The sequence below is a fragment of the Homalodisca vitripennis genome, chromosome 2 (assembly GCF_021130785.1).
Source record: "Homalodisca vitripennis isolate AUS2020 chromosome 2, UT_GWSS_2.1, whole genome shotgun sequence".
NCBI classification, from domain to species: domain Eukaryota; kingdom Metazoa; phylum Arthropoda; class Insecta; order Hemiptera; family Cicadellidae; genus Homalodisca; species Homalodisca vitripennis.
In genome coordinates, this window is record NC_060208.1 from 11,305,996 (window position 1) to 11,325,009 (window position 19,014).

Here is a 19,014-nt window from a genome sequence, read left to right on the forward strand (position 1 = left end):
TGATTCATTATTTTGAACAATTAACTTAATCTAAATCAACAGCTGTAAACACTTTCAAATATATTTTTTTGTTTTTTTTTTTTAAGGAGAGGGTGATCCCCTTTTAAACCTTATTTTGTCCGTCCTCATGGGCGGTCCACTGGCCTGTGCGAGGATCTTAAATTTTAATATACGTATCGTATTATTATATATATATATATATATATATATATATATATATATATATATAAAACAATAATAATTATTATTATACATACACGTAATAATATATAATTAAGTGTGTATAATTATAAACAATTCAACAGTTATGACATAAACAATATGCGTTGTGGCTCATGATTATTTTATAAGTATCCTGTAGCCTATGATCGATCGTTCTCGTTCTGTTTAATTTATTATTTATGTCATTTCTTAATTATTTATGAGCTTTCCTATATATTCATATTTTAATTTAAAACATATGATTGTTTTTTAGGACTATAGATACTTTTATATCAACTGATAGTCTAGGATTTCAGTTGCGAATATTAGGTATCGATGATTATATTCTTCGATATGAAAAACCGGGTCCGCTTATAGTACCCTACCCTAGCCGCTCCCACCATAATGTATAGTGCCATGGAAACTTTTAAAACAGTTCTATAAACGGTTCTAAAACACAACTGAAACTGTTCTAAAACACCACAGAAACGGCAACCTTAGAACGTGCTGCAAAAACGTTGTAACTAAATCAGATTTACTTGTTCATCCTGATTAAAGGCAGTATTACAGCTATGATCTTACTAAAGAAGTATTAAAACTATGATCTTATTGTAATTCTTACTCTATTCACCTGTCGTTTTGAGCTTCGAAACAACAGAAGTTATTCCATCTGAAGTCTGACCTCAACACCTACCTGAAGAGATCCAAAAATCGATACAGCAAGAAGTACATTCCGAAACACAAGATAATAGTCCAGTCAATATAGCCCAAAAATAGGGGTAACCTTGCATCAATTCCCAGAAAGTTGAAAATTTGCATAGATGTTAGGGACACCATTGTTATGAAATTGTGAAAGTCCCCATCGGTCCCATGTCTGCATTATGGACAATACAACGTAAGAAAGGTTTGTAATTGTTTTTTCTCAAAAATGGTTAGTGTTATGAATAAAAAAGTAAGTAAAATTTTTGTTCATAATTACATGATCTACAATTTTTGTCTGTCATATTTTATCATAAAATTAACCGTTTCGCTGAGAAATTCAAAAGTCTCATTTTTGCGATCTATATACGATTCACTATTCCGCTTGTGCCGAATTTAAAACATCTAATGTATAGTAAATATTATTTGAACACTGTTATATTATTTGAAAAAACCAACCTTAACAAAACAAAATTTTCCCGTATTACACTAAAAAATGGTGGGCTTGCTCCTAATTGTGATATGGTATACCTCAACGATCTACTCTTTCCCAGACTAACAAGAAGACTTTTACAAAGCAAAACCTTATAAACGATTATTTTGGAAAGTTCCAAGAACTTAATAAGGATTTCCCCGAAGATCTAATAGGCTTCTCAGTACTACGTGAGTATGCATATTATCCTCATCGGGACAACAAGGCCAACTCAACTGTGGCAATGGAAATACCTTAGAACGAAAATAAATTACAAGAGCCGGAAGTAGCCGCTTTTTGATCGAATAGATTTCCGAGAGCTAGATACTTATGCAGTCTTTTAATCAGAGGGTAACGGAAGATCAACTATGGCACCGTAAGTTATTTGATACGGTAGAAGACACCTGTTACTCGAAGTAGGCTTCTCAAACCCACGATTTACTAATTTTTAAGTAGGTTATCCCTGTATTAATGGGTAAATGAAGTACATGGGCAACAAAATATAGAGTTCATCAAGTGGTTGAATTTGTGATATAGGTGAAATGGTGGGCGGAGTAACATACAGGATAACTGCATGTCTTAAGGATGTTCACAATTCGTCCTTCACTACAACAATTGGGTGAATAATTGCAGACATACATATATTTCCCACCTAAACGTTCCTAGTAGTTTTTGCCCATCACGTTTTCCTGTTTCTCCTGTATTTTCCTGCATTTTTTGCTCGTAATATAATAAGACTTTGAAGTGGCCTTTACGGTACAATAGAAAAGTCTTATGTTACTAAATGCAAGTGAAGAGTAGTAGCTGTAGGTGAGGATATGAACTCTAGAAGCATTAGATTTTAGGACATTTTCAATAATATATACAGTGCTCTTCCAAACTTTACTCTGTTGCAGTTTTACAAGAATGGCTTTTAGTAAAATTTAATTTGAATCACCAATTTAATTAACATGATGGTATCAATGTTGTTTTTTGAGTGAGGCAACTTCTACACAGTCTGGCAGTGCTAAAAAAAGTTCCTGTAAATAAAGTAACAGAAATTGCATGGCTGTTGATGACCAACTGAAGAGCTTAGACAGACTATGATCACTTTCATAAACCGCATGTGAGGAGGAAGAGCATTGGTGAGGTGAGGGGATTCACGAGTCTCCATACAGTATAATAAGCGGCCACCACCACAATCGAATCATCGATATTCGTGATTATCTAAAATACCGAAACCAAAATATTACACCGAATTAAGGTTCAAATTACAGTACACTTAAGCTGTTTTATACGGTATCTAAAAAGTAATAACTTAATGATGAATAAAAATCTATCTAGGCTATGTGTAACATACACAACAGTGCAATATTTAGATACATTTTATTTAGAATTAAGCTTTAACTTAGAATTACTTTTTACTGTTACTACTTTTTAATATGTTTAGATATATTTCTTCAAAATATAGAAGAATAGACGTGTCTGATAGATTTTGGCACAAATAACTCATGTAGGTACATCGCTATTTTATTTGCCACCATATCTCAAATACCATATTAAAGATTTTACTTTTAGAGTTTTTTTGTATTCGATGGTATATGTATTTCTAATCGATAATTTAGTACCCTGATTAGAGCGTCTTGGTGGCCGCTTACTATACTGCAACCTAAACGATACAACGGAATATTCGAAGACTCGACAGAACGTAACAAAAGTCAAACATAAGGGAAATCCAACTGCCACTTGAAATTTTGTCCCAAAATAAGTAGATTTCTTGCTTGGTTCAAGCATGACATATGTACCTAGAAGTAATTAAGGAATGCCAAGTATCTGGATCCTTGGTAGAGAGAGTTATCGCATATACTAATAGACAGACATGGCAAGATTTTAAGAAAGATCTGTCGGGTCCCTATCAAACAGAAATGAGTCCAGAGTAGAGCCTCATGACACTCCATATGTGACAGTCTCATACTTGATACGTAACGATTTAAAATTGATATTTTACATTATATCAGTCAGGTAAGATTTCAAACATTTAAAGCAAAGCATGATATTCCAGAAACATTGTTAAAAGCTTTAACTGACTATTTTTCTATAGGTCAATCAATTTGAGTGTTGCGTTAAATTGAGGTATTTTACGCTGTTATCGAATGACGAATAGTAAGGATAGTAAGAGGAGATTTCAGGTTGCCTCTTAACCAAGTACCATTATCATATGTACTTTCAACTCATCAACCAGTCATAAAGAAGTAATATTGATCACTGTTGGTCATATTGGTCGTGGGTTGGCTAAAATTCAACCAATCACGATCAATTTAGTTACGGATACGTTTTACAGGTAGTTTCTGTTCATAACATACGCTCACCAAAAATAGTTCTTCACTGAGAGGCCGAGATATTTCAAGAATGTAATGAAATATTTGTGTAAGCAATCTTTAAACGTGGTGAGAATCGCAAACTTAGTTTGTATTTATGACGCTGACCGTGCAACCCATATTGTTATATAAACAACTGATATTATTTATCTTAATTAATTGTTCGTGTTGGACGAGTAATAGGTATTTTTTAAATACAATCTTGATAACATTTTCATTGCCAGAATACTGAATACCATCACTATTTTATAAAAAATTAAAAGGAACGAAATTAAAGAATTAGTTTTAGATTGTTATGTACTAATAGTGAATATGAGTTACATTGAATATTGTCTACACCATATAATTGGTTTTAATTTTTAAGCCTTACCGATGGATTTCACTAGCTATCAACAGGATTATGTCCTAATAGGTGATTTCAACATCAATGCAATGGACACTAGTCATCCTTCCACCAAACGATTTGTCGATTTTTTAAAGTCTTTTGACCTAGAATATTGTTAGTCAAAACGGCAACGCGTGTGACACATTCAACACAGTTGACAATTGACAACATCATCTCCAATCTACCATGTGTCGCAGTGTCCGTGGTCAATACAGCTATCTCGGACCACTACGGCCAAGAGGCTATAATTAGTGGAGTAAAAATCGAGAGGGAGCTCAAAATCACAAAAACAATAATAGGCTTAAGGCCAGGAAACATCGCTCTTTTCAACACTTCCCTCTCAAAACAAAAATTGGATACACCAAGAATCAATTCATTCAGTAGAAGAGCATTTTAAAATGTTTAGTGATACACTCAACTTTCATCTCTACATATGTATTAAAGGATCAATAATGAATTTAAGTTTCTAGAGAAAAACTAAAGATTTTCTCAGAAATTCAGAAAATGTCCCACAATAAAGAATTCAAGACGTTTTTTTTTCGAAATTACAAGCTAATTTACAGAAAAGTTATCCAAGTTGCAATGGCATATGATGTTTCCAAATCAATTATATCTTCCAAAAATATTTCTAATACTGCTTGAGACATAATCAACAATAAAAACAAATAATACAACATACAAATCAAATTAAAAAGTGGTGATAAATATGTGGAGGATGAGATTGCAAATAGGCTTATCAGATACTTCGGATCTGTTGCTTGTGAGCAAGGCCCTTGCCCATCACCCCCACAAGGAATCCCAAGACCAAGGCAGTGTCCAGTAGCCTACGTGGCATTGGCCTTGCTTTATTCAATAGCTCCTAGCCAAAAAATCAAATGATTTAAATTTAATGTCTACGTGGCTCATAAAAAAATGTTAAAAGCATACCGTGAGGTCATTAACCCAATTAGTAAATTTATATTTTGGACCAGATTTTTTTCCCTCACTCCTCAAAACCGCGAAAGAAACCCCTATTTTCAAGAAAGACGATCCCCAATCCCCACAAAATTACAGGCCTGTCTCAATTTTGCCAGTTATGAGCAAAATATTGGAAAAGCTTTTCTTGACACGAATGCTTCAATTTTAGAATAAGCACAATCAGCTATCTGAAGACCAGTTTTTACAATAGACGCAGTTGTAAATCTTGTCGACATGGTTGTAGAGGGACTAGAACGTTGGGATCACACATTGAGTGTGTCCTGGACTTGAAATTCGACTACACAAGCATTCTGTGTTGACCATGTTACAATGCTTGACAAACTTTAATCCCATGGCATCCGAGGCGTGCCTCTCCAGTGGCTCAGATCATTTCCAAGCCACACAACTCAAATTGTCCAGACCCCAAACAAATTATCTGAACCAATTTACCTGAGTTATGGTGTCCCACAGGGCTCAATTCTCAGTCCAATTCTCTTCCTGATCTATGTCAATGATGTAGGTTCATCACTTCTGCACGGAAGACTAGTGCAGTATGCTGATGACACGACTCTCTGTTTCACTAGCAAATAAAAATTGATTCTGGAACGGCAGATTTTTGTTGAAATCAACAACTGCGTCCAAGATTGTAACAGCCTAAATCTTAAAACAAATTCTGCAAAATCCAATTCTATAACTTTTGCTTTACGATCAGTAGATAGTCATGACCAGCCAGCTGTTATGTTGGCTGACACCATGCTGGAAGAAGTGTACGAGTATTATTCGAAATTCCTGGGAATATACCTAAATCGAGGGTTGACTTGGAATGATCACATCGGCCACGTTTACTCCAAATTACTCACAGTGGCTAATGTTTGATTCCAAAACGTTGCTCTGTGACGACATATGTATTTTTCCATAACACCTACTACCATTATATTATGAAATAAATCTCGTTTTTATTGTACGCGAAGGTCTTTGAAGTCATCTTACCACTTACACTCAATGGTATTATAACATAAAATTGTATTATTGTATGTTATTCTTAACATTTGTAACTACCTAAACATGTAAAACATTTTGTAGAGGACCTTACTATGAATTGAAAACTACAATCCATGTTTAAATTCACTTTATTGTAAAAATAATCTACTAACACATTGGTCCTATTCAAAATATTCACATATAGGATAAATTTGCTCCATACAGTTCCTATCGTTCCACATGTAGCCATTGTTATTCTTCTCATAAAACTCCAAGCAGCGCTCGTCTCCAGCATTGTTGGGTTCTCCAGGCTCCCAGTCTGAATAGTCTGGAAGCAGCGGCTCTCCTGAAGACATCCAGACCCATTGTCCCAGAGGCAAGTTCGTCCCGGAAGTCCAGAATTGGTCGTTCCGGATTCCTGTAAAAATATGGACGCCTGTGTGATCGAAGTTACCATTTGGTTAATAAATTAATCAATACGATTATATTTCACCTAGTAATCCAAATAAGGAAATAATAAATTACTCGCTTTATGAAGGTCATAAATTTGGGACGATTAAAATGAATAATTTTTTTATTTTGTTCTAGCACTTATTATTAGGCGAATGATACAATTATTAGACTAAAGGACATATTTCTTTATTTCCATCATCCAATTTACAACTTGTAAATAATATGGCAGATTTGAAAGATAAGCAACAATACAGAAAATAAACATCTGCATAAACACAATAATAAATAATCAAGGTATTACACCATAATAAGAATAAATATGGCTTATATAAATATATATCAACAAACTAACTACATAGGGAATAAATAATAAAACTATATAAAAAGTTAACAATACAAGAAAAAAATACATGAAGCAAATAACAGAATAAAAACAAGAGAATCGTAATATCAACAGCAATAGAAATAACACGCATAGAAATAACAATGACTAATAATGTCACCAACAATCCAACCTGCATAAAAGAACAATATCAATCACGAGAATCAATGACAAAATGAAAAAAGAGCAATAACATACAAACAATAACAAATAACAAGCAATAACACAATATTATTATCAAAAAGAGATTACTCTAGGGAAGTTATAGCATGACCGGTGGGATGCGCGTGAGGAGTGGGTGAGTTGAGCGCGTGGGGACACAATCTAAAGTAGGGGAGTGAATGCGGTGCTACCAGCGATCACATAAGACCAATAGATGGAGCAGTGGTGTTGCCCGTTGAAGTCTACTCTGGCGCGCGATGCTACAACAATGGCGGCGACCTTGGGATGATTCACCCTAGTGGCAAGCGCTCAGACTGTGTTCGCTGCTGTCTGGCAGGTTTTAGAACATGAGAAGGAAGATGAAGATCTCGACTATTTCTATGATATTGTAGGAAACACTTCAAATGTAACGAAGCGTATTGTGGAGTACCATTCTGGTTTTATAGTAAGAACGTATTACGTAGAATAAAATAGCCTGTAGCGGGTGCCTACAGCTGTTACAGGCTAATGAGGAAATGCAATACCGCAACAGTTTAATAAGTTGTAAAAAACCGAGGAGGACTTTTACAACCTTCTGAAGGTGTTGTGAAACTTTGTTTGTTATGTGAAACAGAAGTAAAGTTGCGTATTAATAAAGGCGACGTGACAACTGTAAAAAAACTAGAGGACAGAATGATAAATTCAGTGTTTTACACCGAAAGTGTATCGGTGTAAATCTGTTCCCAGGAGGGCACTGTTTTGAACAAGATCCTGGGGTAAATCACCTTATATTAGTTAAAAAAGCTATTTGTAAACAATACTTCAAAGTGCGACTACATCACCACTGCAAAAATGTCAGTGCATCAATTACACAAAAGCAGAATACGCAGTCATTTATTAAAAACTGTAACATTTTTAGGACAGTAGAAAGGTACGTTTTATTGTAAGCTTTGGATATTTATGTTTCTAATTTTCATATTGTAAAACATTTCCATTATATTAAATACATTCTTTATAAACATAATAAGTCTATGTCTAGTGGTTTACTTTATTGTACCTTATATTGCCTCAAGTTTAGTTAATATTTAATTGCACTAAATGACAGTTTCTATTCAAATGAAATGATAAGTGAATGCCTTATAAATGGGGTTTAAAAATGTTTAACATATTAAAAATAATTAATTATATTCAAATGAATTTTAATTTAACGATATGTTGAGTTTTAATTTAAAAGCCGAGAGCGGCCTGGAGTGTAGGCGATCTGTTTTAGGTCGGGCGATGCGGTCAGGGTTTTCGCCTATATTCTGCCGATAATATCAGGAAAACTACTAGTCTTAGAAAAAAATAAACGCAGGAATAATAAACACTATCTATTTATATAAAATTATTACAAAATAATTGTAAAGTGTCTGTAAGAATCAACTAAAACAAAAATAAAAATAACATAGCAACAAATTTAAAGTCAACGCTACCATCAGCAACCAAATATTATGCGTTAGAATAGGAATTTTGGTTGAACGTATTGTTTTCGGTCTTGGAAACGATTTCACTATTCGATCCTGGCGGATTCGGTGCTAACGGACGGACTCCAGATGGACAGAGCCCTGACTACAGGTCTGCCGTGAGTTATTAGTATAGAAACACACACACATGACTGTAACGTGATCATAGCGATCTTTGGTACTATTTCTATATTTCTGCTACAAACCGTATCATTAATGAAATATGTTTTGAAATGCTTACACTAAATAATTTTGCGATAGAGGAACCCTTAGTAAATTTGGAATGCTCATAAGTAATAAACTTGTACATTCTGATCGCCAAATTGTGGCAAGGGTGATGTACTCCCTGGGGAGAAGAAAATGAAAAATGGCCAGGAACCCAATAGTTTAGGGTGTCTCACGAGTACACCGACAAACTTTCTAGATGGTTGCCTCTCACCAAAAAAATGAAAACATGCAAATAAACATAGGTCCGGGTACACTTTGACAGCGAGTTACGGCTAGCGAAATATTTCGAAACTTTATGGCATAAAAATAGTTGTTACATTTATTGTATTTTATGTAACATGAGCTGAAAAACTGAATAAAATACGTCCCAGACCGGTAAGACCACCCATTTTTAAGAGATCAGACAAAATATGCAAAATTCGGTCTCGATAAACATATTTTGTTTAGATTTGAAGTACATTTACTTCATTAAATAGGTAATAAACACGCAAAATGCATAACCAAAACTTTTAGATAATGTAATTCTGAAGAGAATGATGTAACATAGATTAATAATAAACAAAGTTAAAAAAATAATGTTTAACTAAATCAACTCATACGAAAAATAAGACAGAAAATGCATTATCTGTTTATGAAATGAACTTTCTTCGCAAAAACAAAACATCTCAGAAATGGGTGGGCTTACAGGTCTGGGACGTATTTTATCCAATTTCTCAGTTCATTAAACATAAAATCTAATAATTTTAACAACTATCTTTACGCCATAAAAACATCAGTTTCACTTTATTGCCGTCCCTTTCTAGAAAATCGGGCGAAATCTTTCGCTAGCTGTAGCTCGCTAACAAAGCGTTTTCGGACATATGTTTATATGACCCTTTTTCATTATTTTGATCAGAGGAAACCACCCGAGAAGTTTGTCGGTTTGCAAGTGGGACACCCTGTAAAGATAAAATTGATTTTTTTAACAGGATGTCGGTTATTGTACATATAATAAAAGTTAATTAATTTCCTTACACACAAATGAAGTTTAAGCTAACCCTCCACTCTTTCACCTTGATAGTTCTCCTCCCTCCCGCCCCCATATAAAAATGTCTGAGAGCGCCTATGATAGACAAATAATGTTATCATACTATAGTCGTAAACAATAACGTGTGTCGGTCGTAAAAATGATAGTGCTCACACATAGGAGTTAGTTAGTTTTTTTCAAATTCAAATTCTATGATATATGCCTAAATGCCTTAAAATTTGTTTTTTTCTTACACTCTTTTTAATTCGTCGCTATTTTGTTATACCACTAATGATTTTAATCCCAAAGTGAGAGCCCCTCCAACACTTAACTTGGAAGCCGCCACTTACTTCTGCCGACACTTGTCTGTTTTCTTTCTTATTCAAAATAGCTACTACAAAAATCTTACCTGATTTACCAATCACTTCTTTGATCAATTTAATTTCTTCTTTAGACTCGATACTTGCCAATCTTCCACCATGGGTCGTGCAGTGAACAAGTGCGCCAAAATAATTGACCTGCATGGACACCAAGATTATTAAATATGACTACCTAGAATCATCATTAAACAGCATGATATGTATTACTATTCATTAGATTTAACCATGAAAAAATCTTTCAGACTGATTTACACATATGGCACAACTCTCTTTTTATGCGTTTTCTGATGTTACAAATCGTGATATAATGGTAAATAAACTTTGGAAAACACTAAAAGAAGAACATCACTGACATCACATGCAAAATATAATGTTTAGTGCACCATAACTGTTTACACTGTAGACAATATTTTTATAGCCTGTTATACCTTGAAGAAGCGTTCCACTCTGTAGACCTTTCTGCCAGAAGGCTTGCTGCCTGTTAATACACAACCTTTTGGAGAAGCTGGCGCTGGAACAAAAGATGTCTGAATATACTGTAAATGCTATTTTATTTTTAAGTTCTGTTACTTTAGTTTAGTAAGGAGCAGTCATTATTTTGAGGTGGTAAGAATGCTTACTACTAGGCATTTGGAATACGTATTCAATATTGCCCTTCAAAAAACATTACCCAGTTGTACCATATTATTAAAAAGATAAATAGTCTATCTTACAAATCGATTAATTAAGCAAACAACACGGCACCCACAATTCCCTTAGCATAGATCCCGCAATTTACAAGGAAAGAGCACACAGTTCCCATAGCAAATAGCACACAGTTCCCATAGCAGAGAATTCATCATTCCCATAGCAGAGAGCTTACAATTCCCATTACTTCATCAGTCAGTTACCTTGCCCTGTACAGCCAGTGAAGGGGTTGCCGTGTTTACTATGATAATATGGTAAGTAGTTTCATTACTTCTTTAGTCAGTTACCTTGCTCTGTACAGCCAGTGAAGGGGTTGCCGTGTTTACAATGATAATATGGTGAGTAGTTTTATTACTTCTTCAGTCAGTTACCTTGCTCTGTACAGCCAGTGAAGGGGTTGCCGTGTTTACTATGATAATATGGTAAGTAGTTTCATTACTTCTTTAGTGAGTTACCTTGCCCTGTACAGCCAGTGAAGGGGTTGCCGGAGAAGCCAGGCTTGCAGGCACAGTACGGTACGTGGTCGTAGATCTCGCAGGTGGCGTTGCCATAGCAAATACCGGGACATGGATCTTGACATATTAGATCCACACATGCACTTCCTTTAGCACAGTCATCGTTAGTAATGCACTGATTTGACACTGGAACAGATTAAAAAACAAATTATCCATTTTTTCCCATGTGTGTATTGGACAGAATAGAGAGTTATTATACAAACAAGCTTTTTCACCGACTCGTAATCAAAAGAAAAGTAGAATTGATTACATTTTATGGCCTTTCAAGAATATGAGTACTCTTGATTACCACTGGAAGATAAAGTTGTGTCTCCTTTGAAACTACTCTTCCTGATTATATCCACTCTAACTACTAAAACGCAAACTCTTTAAATTGAGCTATTATTTTCTACCGCAGGTTCTTATGTTTCTTGTTCATAAATAAATATTTCTAAATCAATTTATATAGAATGTAAAGATATGGCGGCAACAAACTTGTCGTTTGAAAGTAAATCTGAACTGACGCTGTAAAATATTGCCACTTACAGTAATAACAGAATAGGATAATAGTACTGGAAACCTCCGACTATCATTGATGTTAAGCATGTAAAGGCGATATTTTTAGGAACCTTGGCATTCATACGGAATCGTTTAATTGAAATGATCGAGTTGTCAGGGTTTGCTTTGGATTTTTTTTAAAGAGGCCGATCCTCTTTTGACCCTTATTCTGCTCGTCCTCAATGGCCTGTCCAAAGACTTTTCAAACAGAACAAGAGGAAGAGTCCATACAGAACAAAGTTGATGGTACTGATAAAAGGGCTAAGGTCACAAGCAGGATTTGAACCGGCGCTAGTCTCTAAGAGCGGCAAAAGTCGACATTTTGGACCGCTCAGCCATCTGCACTAATGCTTGTGTCTGACATCTATACCATTCGTAATTTAATTTGAGAGCAATTTAATTATTCGTAAATTCATAATCACTGCCTTCACTTGGCCAACAGAACAATGTAGTGAAAGTGTTTTTCCTAAGTTTTACAATTCAACAAACATACAAAAAGTTAAAATAAATTAACTATATTATTAGAAACAATTTATTTTACTTACTGTGAAAATTACATGTCATTATTACGACCGGTTCTTGTATTCTGCATCTCTAAAGGAAGCAATGTCGGCGACCGTGGGAGCACTCCGTCCCTATCTACTGTTTGTTATAAGGACATATTATAAGTAGATAAATTTATACATACGTATCATAAATATAAAAATTTAACGAACACTCACGTGATCCGAGCTTTAATTTAGATACTATCTGGAGGGTTTTTTCTCTCCACCAGAAGAGCGGGGTGGCGCAAAGGGCTAATGGCAAGTGGCATTTCGATCGGTACTTTCCCGACCTCAGATCACGTGCCAGATCGTTCAAGTACAAATTCAACTGTGCTTAAAAAAAATGATTTTGGTATGCGTAGTGTAAAGTAGTCGATGTAAATATGTTGCACGATATTAAGACGTTTTATTAAAATAGGTTATCCAATGAGGGTGGCTAAAGAACGTAACGTTTCTAACATATTGGTCATGATCGGCAAAGATACTTAAAGATTTACCTATAACTATATGAGTGAAGAAATATACCTAAGAGTGTGAGGTTGTTAAGGAATAAACCAATTTTAACAGGACGGTCTGGAGGTATATAATCAGCAAAGTTATGAGAAGTCTAACAAGAAAAGAAAAACATGACAGTCATTGAAATATAAGTAATGTAATATATCTAACAATGTCAAGTATTTTAAAGCATCAATGCAGTTTTATCTATAAATTAGTATAATTTAGCAATACTTACAAGTTAAGTCATCACTCTGACAAAAGATGTAGACAACGTTGATAAGCAAAGAGTAGCAAAGCACTTGGACTACCCTCTCTGTCGGTATTCCCATGACTACGTAGAGAAACTGTCCCCTCACATCCGCTACCCGTTATACTTAGCCGCCACAGCTGTAAACCCAGGTTCGAATCAGTCTACAAGGAATTAGTTAGGCATCATCGTCAATTATATAATTTTCTATCTATACAACAATAATCCATAAAGTTACAATTAAACATAGCTGATTTATATTTGTAGTTTCATAGCCTTTAATACAGTTATAGATGAGCCGCTTTGAAAGAGACCTATTAAGTGAACAGTGCGGGGGGAGTGAGTGAGTGAGTGAGTGAGTGAGAGAGAGAGAGAGAGAGTGAGTGAGAGAGAGAGAGGGAGAGAGAGAGAGAGAGAGAGAGAGAGAGAGAGAGAGAGAGAGACGTAGAGATGGAGAAGTGCGGGATAGAAATTTTAAAGAACCAAACCGGCAAACCATGTTTATTTTATGTGCTTTTTCATTGCCAAGCAATATTAATTCCGTTTTCCTTTCGACAAATACACGTAGGCTATAAACGCTAAAGCTGCGCATGTCGTTTCCGAAGAATCCTTGTATCTCAGTTAATATTAGTTTTCTTCGAAATTGTCAAGAGCCATATTTTATTTAAATCAATGTTTTTTAACATGATCAATCATTATTTTGTACGCCTAGTAATATCGGAAAAAATTCATTCCTGACAATATGGGAAAATAATTAAATTTTTAGAAAATATGTTTTTGTACGTATAATTCACTGTAATAATAATAGTCTTACAAAATAGTAAGTAATAAAACGTTTTTAAACTTATATTAACATGTATTTCAATATATAATAAACATTTCTCCACCCAAAACTCATTTAAAAATGGCGCCAGAATAGGTTCTATAATATATTGCTGAGAATGTAATAAAATAATGCATACAAACATAAAATTTATCACAAATATGAAATAAAACATGTCCTAGAAAATAATTATACATAAATAATATATATTGCACTTACCTGACAATATTTAAATTGAAAATTATTTCGATTAAAATTCAGCTGCAACTTCACAGCTTTAAAATTAATCAAGGAATGAATAATTAATTGTATTGTTGCAACGAAAGAGAAGCTTGTGCCACTGCCACAGCTATTACACGTACCTACAGGGTCGCCGAGAGTAATTTCTTACCAATTTAGGACGATGCACAATTTCTATTTCGAAACATAATTCGTCAATATATGTAGTACATTTACTAATTTTCATCCATAATGGCCTAAATTGAAACTATATTAATGTTTTTATCATTACAATTTACGTTCTGGTTACTAAAAATGAATAATTGTGATACAAGTCACTTATCTTATCCCATATTGTTATATTTCTAAACATATAACCGTGTAATAAATCAATAATACAAAAGGATATACATTTACTTTTATTACAAGCTACATGACATCCATAAACTTTCTAAACCCTTGAAGAATAACACATATTCTTACCAATTTAGGGCACTGTTCTTAGGATAATGTTCGTGTTCCAATTCTATTAATAGTTCCTCAATATACATAATACACTTTTCAATTTGTATATATTTGTTTAAAATATTTTTACTTTCAATTTAGACAACATAACATTGATAAACTTGCTAGATTTAAAAGATCACCATTCATTCTTACTAATTTAGTATACTGTATCCCATTTCTTCAATACACGCAATACATCTATTAATTTCCATACATAATTCTTCAGTTTACACAATACATCTATTAATTTCCATACATAATTCTTCAGTTTCCGCAATACATCTATTAATTTCCATACATAATTCTTACTTTCAAATAATACTACTCATTCTAACCAATTTAGGGTACTATATGTGTTCCATATGTATACATAATTCTTCAGTTTACGCAATACATCTATTAATTTCCATACATAATTCTTACTTTCAAATAATACTACTCATTCTAACCAATTTAGGGTACTATATGTGTTCCATATGTATACATAATTCTTCAGTTTACGCAATACATCTATTAATTTCCATACATAATTCTTACTTTCAAATAATACTACTCATTCTAACCAATTTAGGGTACTATATGTGTTCCATATGTATACATAATTCTTCAGTTTACGCAATACATCTATTAATTTCCATACATAATTCTTACTTTCAAATAATACTACTCATTCTAACCAATTTAGGGTACTATATGTGTTCCATATGTATACATAATTCTTCAGTTTACGCAATACATGTATTAATTTATATACATAATTTTAAAAAAATATTTACTTTCATTTTAAACAACATACAATTTATAAACTTGCCAATTTTAAAAGAATACTATTCTTTCTTACGGAATAACAGTATTATAAATGTGCAATTTATATACATAATGGTAGGATATATGCAACAAACTTATTAATTGATTAATGTTCTGCGGATTCTCTCATCACAATATAAGTAATGTTGAGCAGCAAAAGTAAATTAGAAAAGTTAAAACACATGCCAATCTTAATATAAAGTATACAGATAAAATGAAAATATTGTAATAGTTTGATTAAGCTCCAGAAAATAAATAGATCATGGTATTGATAATATATAGTCCACTTACAACTAAACAACAAAAGAAAATTGGTTCAGATTTAAATAAACAATCATGAGCGCAAGAAATACACTAAAATACTTTGCAATAAGAATAAAAACAATCAACAACAAAATAAATACTGTAATTAACAATAGTGATGCAGAACGTAAATAGCATAATGTAAATATGATTTTTAAAGTAATTATAGTATATGCGTATAAAATATACTCTAACTGCACGACACGCTATAAAAATTTTTACTTAAAATCTAAAAACTTCAACCAACTATAAGACAATTAAAAATACCTATAGGCAGGCACAGCTCGAAAATTACGACGTGTAGACTAAGTGGAGAAAATAGAAAATTCTATGCTTATTTCCACAAATTATATTTTCACTTAGAAAAGTTACAATATCGAATAAATTATAATTATGGAAAAATAATCAATCTTACAGAGCACATTACCTCAAATCCAAGAAACTTCTTACACAATAATTTCACATTAGGCGACCATGGTGTTTGAAACTAAGAGAAAGTCAGTAATAATACTAATTATAATGATTTCATACGTCCAAGGATATCCCTGCAGAAAATAATCAATGAGTGATTGATTAGTAAAAATGGAAAATATCTATGAACCCTCATCTGTGAGGGTTCCCAAATTTGTAATTTTCGGGGACTTGTGTCAATTACCGGTCATTTTTCTGGTCGATATGTATAAAAAATTTTATCTCGTTAATAATACAATGTGGAACAAAATATTAAGGGTCTTATAAACTCGAATATACAGGTCTAACAACTTATTTTTCCTTAAAGTGTTAAAAATACATATTAAAGGATTATTGTTACACAGAAATATGTGTGTGTGCGTGGTAGCAAAAACATCACAAACCAAAATATGTTGTAAAAATATTTTAGCCACTGATTACGTTATTTTCAATTTGAAAATTATATTAAATATCTGACAAAACATGTATGCAATGTTAATGGAAACAATGGTAGCATCTATTAGTAAAATTAAAGTAACAAAAACATTTCATTGAGTCCGGAAGGGTTAAAGACAGTGACAGAAACAGCTATGTATAAGTCAAATATTTGAATAAATACATAATTCAGTTCTGTTCGCTAGTTAATGATGCATTCATGGAGTAGGTTACAATCGCTTAGTCTGGTTAGATACAATGGAATGTAATAGAGAAATGTTAACAACCAACCAGGCAAAGGTGTGACGAACGCTCCTGCCACTGCGATGTCCTCTGCTCGCTGACTGAGGTATCTCTGAGGAAAAAGTCTTCTGCAGATAACCTTGAACTCCTTTAATGTTGTGACGTACAAACGTGCCTAGAGCGGTCGGGATTAACCTGAGCAAATTTTACCACACCGCCTGCACAGTAATTGAAACTGTATTCAGCAATATCATGGGCTTGCGAATGGTGGGTTGAGCGTTCACCTTCCTCTTACGGATCTGAACTGAACTTTCGCATTGAATAGCCCCAGGGTAGGGTACGATAAGCGGACCCGGTTTTTTATATCGAAATTGGCAAACGATATTACTTAATCATAACCATCGATATAACCAATCGATACTGATTAATTATTTTGAACAATTAACTTAACGTATATCAACAGCTGTAAAAACAATTCAACAATTATAACATAAACAATATGAATTGTGATGATTATTTATGAGTTTCCTGTTTGATCGATCTCGTTCTGGTTCATTTATTATTTATGTAATTTCTTAAATATTTATGAGCTTTCCTATGTATTCATATTTTAATTTAAAACATATGATTATTTTTTAGTACTATAGATACTATTATATCAATTGATAGTCTAGGATTCTAGATGCGAATATTAGGTATCGATGATTATATTCTTCGATGTGAAAAACCTGGGCCCGCTTATAAGTACCCTACCCTAGCCCCTCCCACCATAATGTATAGTGCCATGGAAACTTTTATAACAGTTCTATAAACGGTTCTATAACACAACAGAAACTGTTCTAAAACACCACAGAAACGGCAACCTGAGAACGTGCTGCAAAAACGTTGTAACTAAATCAGATTTACTTGTTCATCCTGATTTAAGGCAGTATTACAGCTATGATCTTACTAAAGAAGTATTAAAACTATGATCTTATTGTAATTCTTACTCTACAGAGGGTGACCAAATTATTAGACTAGACATTTAAATTTACAACATTTTATGTTATCTCGTAACTATGCTTTAAAATCCTGGAATATACTGTATTGTTATTTTTCATATATTTGCATTCGTTACATTATATTAAAACTTTATATTTCTATTTGAGGTATTGAAGTTATTGTCATAGCCAGTTGGTGGCACTTAAATCAGCTGACAATTTTTAGGCAATTTTAACTGAATATAAACTCAACTTCTGTATGTATCTAATATTGGTTATTCTTGTTTTTAGTGGGGGGATTTCCTTGTAATATGAGCTGGTAACAGTGTTAGTAGTGGATTCAAGGTTGTAAAACCATCAAAGGTTGTGTTTTTTTTTTTTGCTTTTAATATTTTTAAAATACTTCAAGAGTGAGGCCACTTTTTAACGGGCATGGGAAAAAATTGTGATTGATCTCCTAGGAAAACAGCTTCAGTAAAGATTCTTTTAAAAGAAAGGCGTTATTCACAAACTGAACTAGCGTAAAGGTTACGTATTTCTAAAAATCAGTAAGTAGGATCAAGTTAACCTGTGACCAAAACCTAAGTAATCAGTCGTATCGAGTTGGAAAATGGGGCCCCAAGCCCAAAAGGAATGATAGATTGACCAGGACACTAAAGAATTTGTTAAAACAAACAGGAGACATATCACAAACAAATGGCCAGATAAATGAGTATGGAGCCAATATTTCACCTAGAAGTGTAAGAAGATTGTTAAACACAGAAGGACTCAACGCTTGCAGACCAAGGAAAAAGCGAAAGATCACGTCTACCATGGCAAAGAAGCGATTAGAGTGGGCTAAAGGCTTAGACCATTGGATAACAGAGTATTGCGAAAAAGTAAGTCATAAATATTTATGTACTGCAAAGGAGACTAATTCTACAGTCTCAAGATTATTTTCCAAATGGGGAGTTTATTTTTAAGTATGATGGTGCTCCATGCCATGAAGCCAAGACAGTAACATATCTCAGTGAATCAGACATCAGTGTCCAGGTAACAGCCCTGACATGAATCCAATTGCTAATTTGTGGTCAA

The 19,014-nt window shown here is 33.5% G+C and overlaps 1 protein-coding gene across 2 annotated transcripts; it reads right to left on the reverse strand.

Moving 5' to 3' along the window:
- Positions 1-6,185: 6,185 nt before the first annotated feature.
- On the reverse strand, positions 6,186-17,106 carry LOC124353557 (perlucin-like protein). 2 transcript variants are annotated; one of them, XM_046803451.1, is made up of 6 exons: positions 17,009-17,106; positions 13,162-13,313; positions 11,287-11,472; positions 10,573-10,655; positions 10,174-10,282; positions 6,186-6,470 (listed from the first exon to the last, which is right to left on the reverse strand). In XM_046803451.1, the coding sequence occupies exons 2-6, from the start codon at positions 13,253-13,255 to the stop codon at positions 6,235-6,237; spliced, it is 708 nt and encodes a 235-aa protein (XP_046659407.1). In that variant the 5' UTR covers positions 13,256-13,313; positions 17,009-17,106; the 3' UTR covers positions 6,186-6,234. The 2 variants fall into 2 exon arrangements, with proteins under 2 accessions (XP_046659407.1, XP_046659408.1); XM_046803452.1 differs by lacking the exon at positions 17,009-17,106 and adding an exon at positions 14,216-14,279.
- Between the last annotated feature and the right edge of the window lie 1,908 nt (positions 17,107-19,014).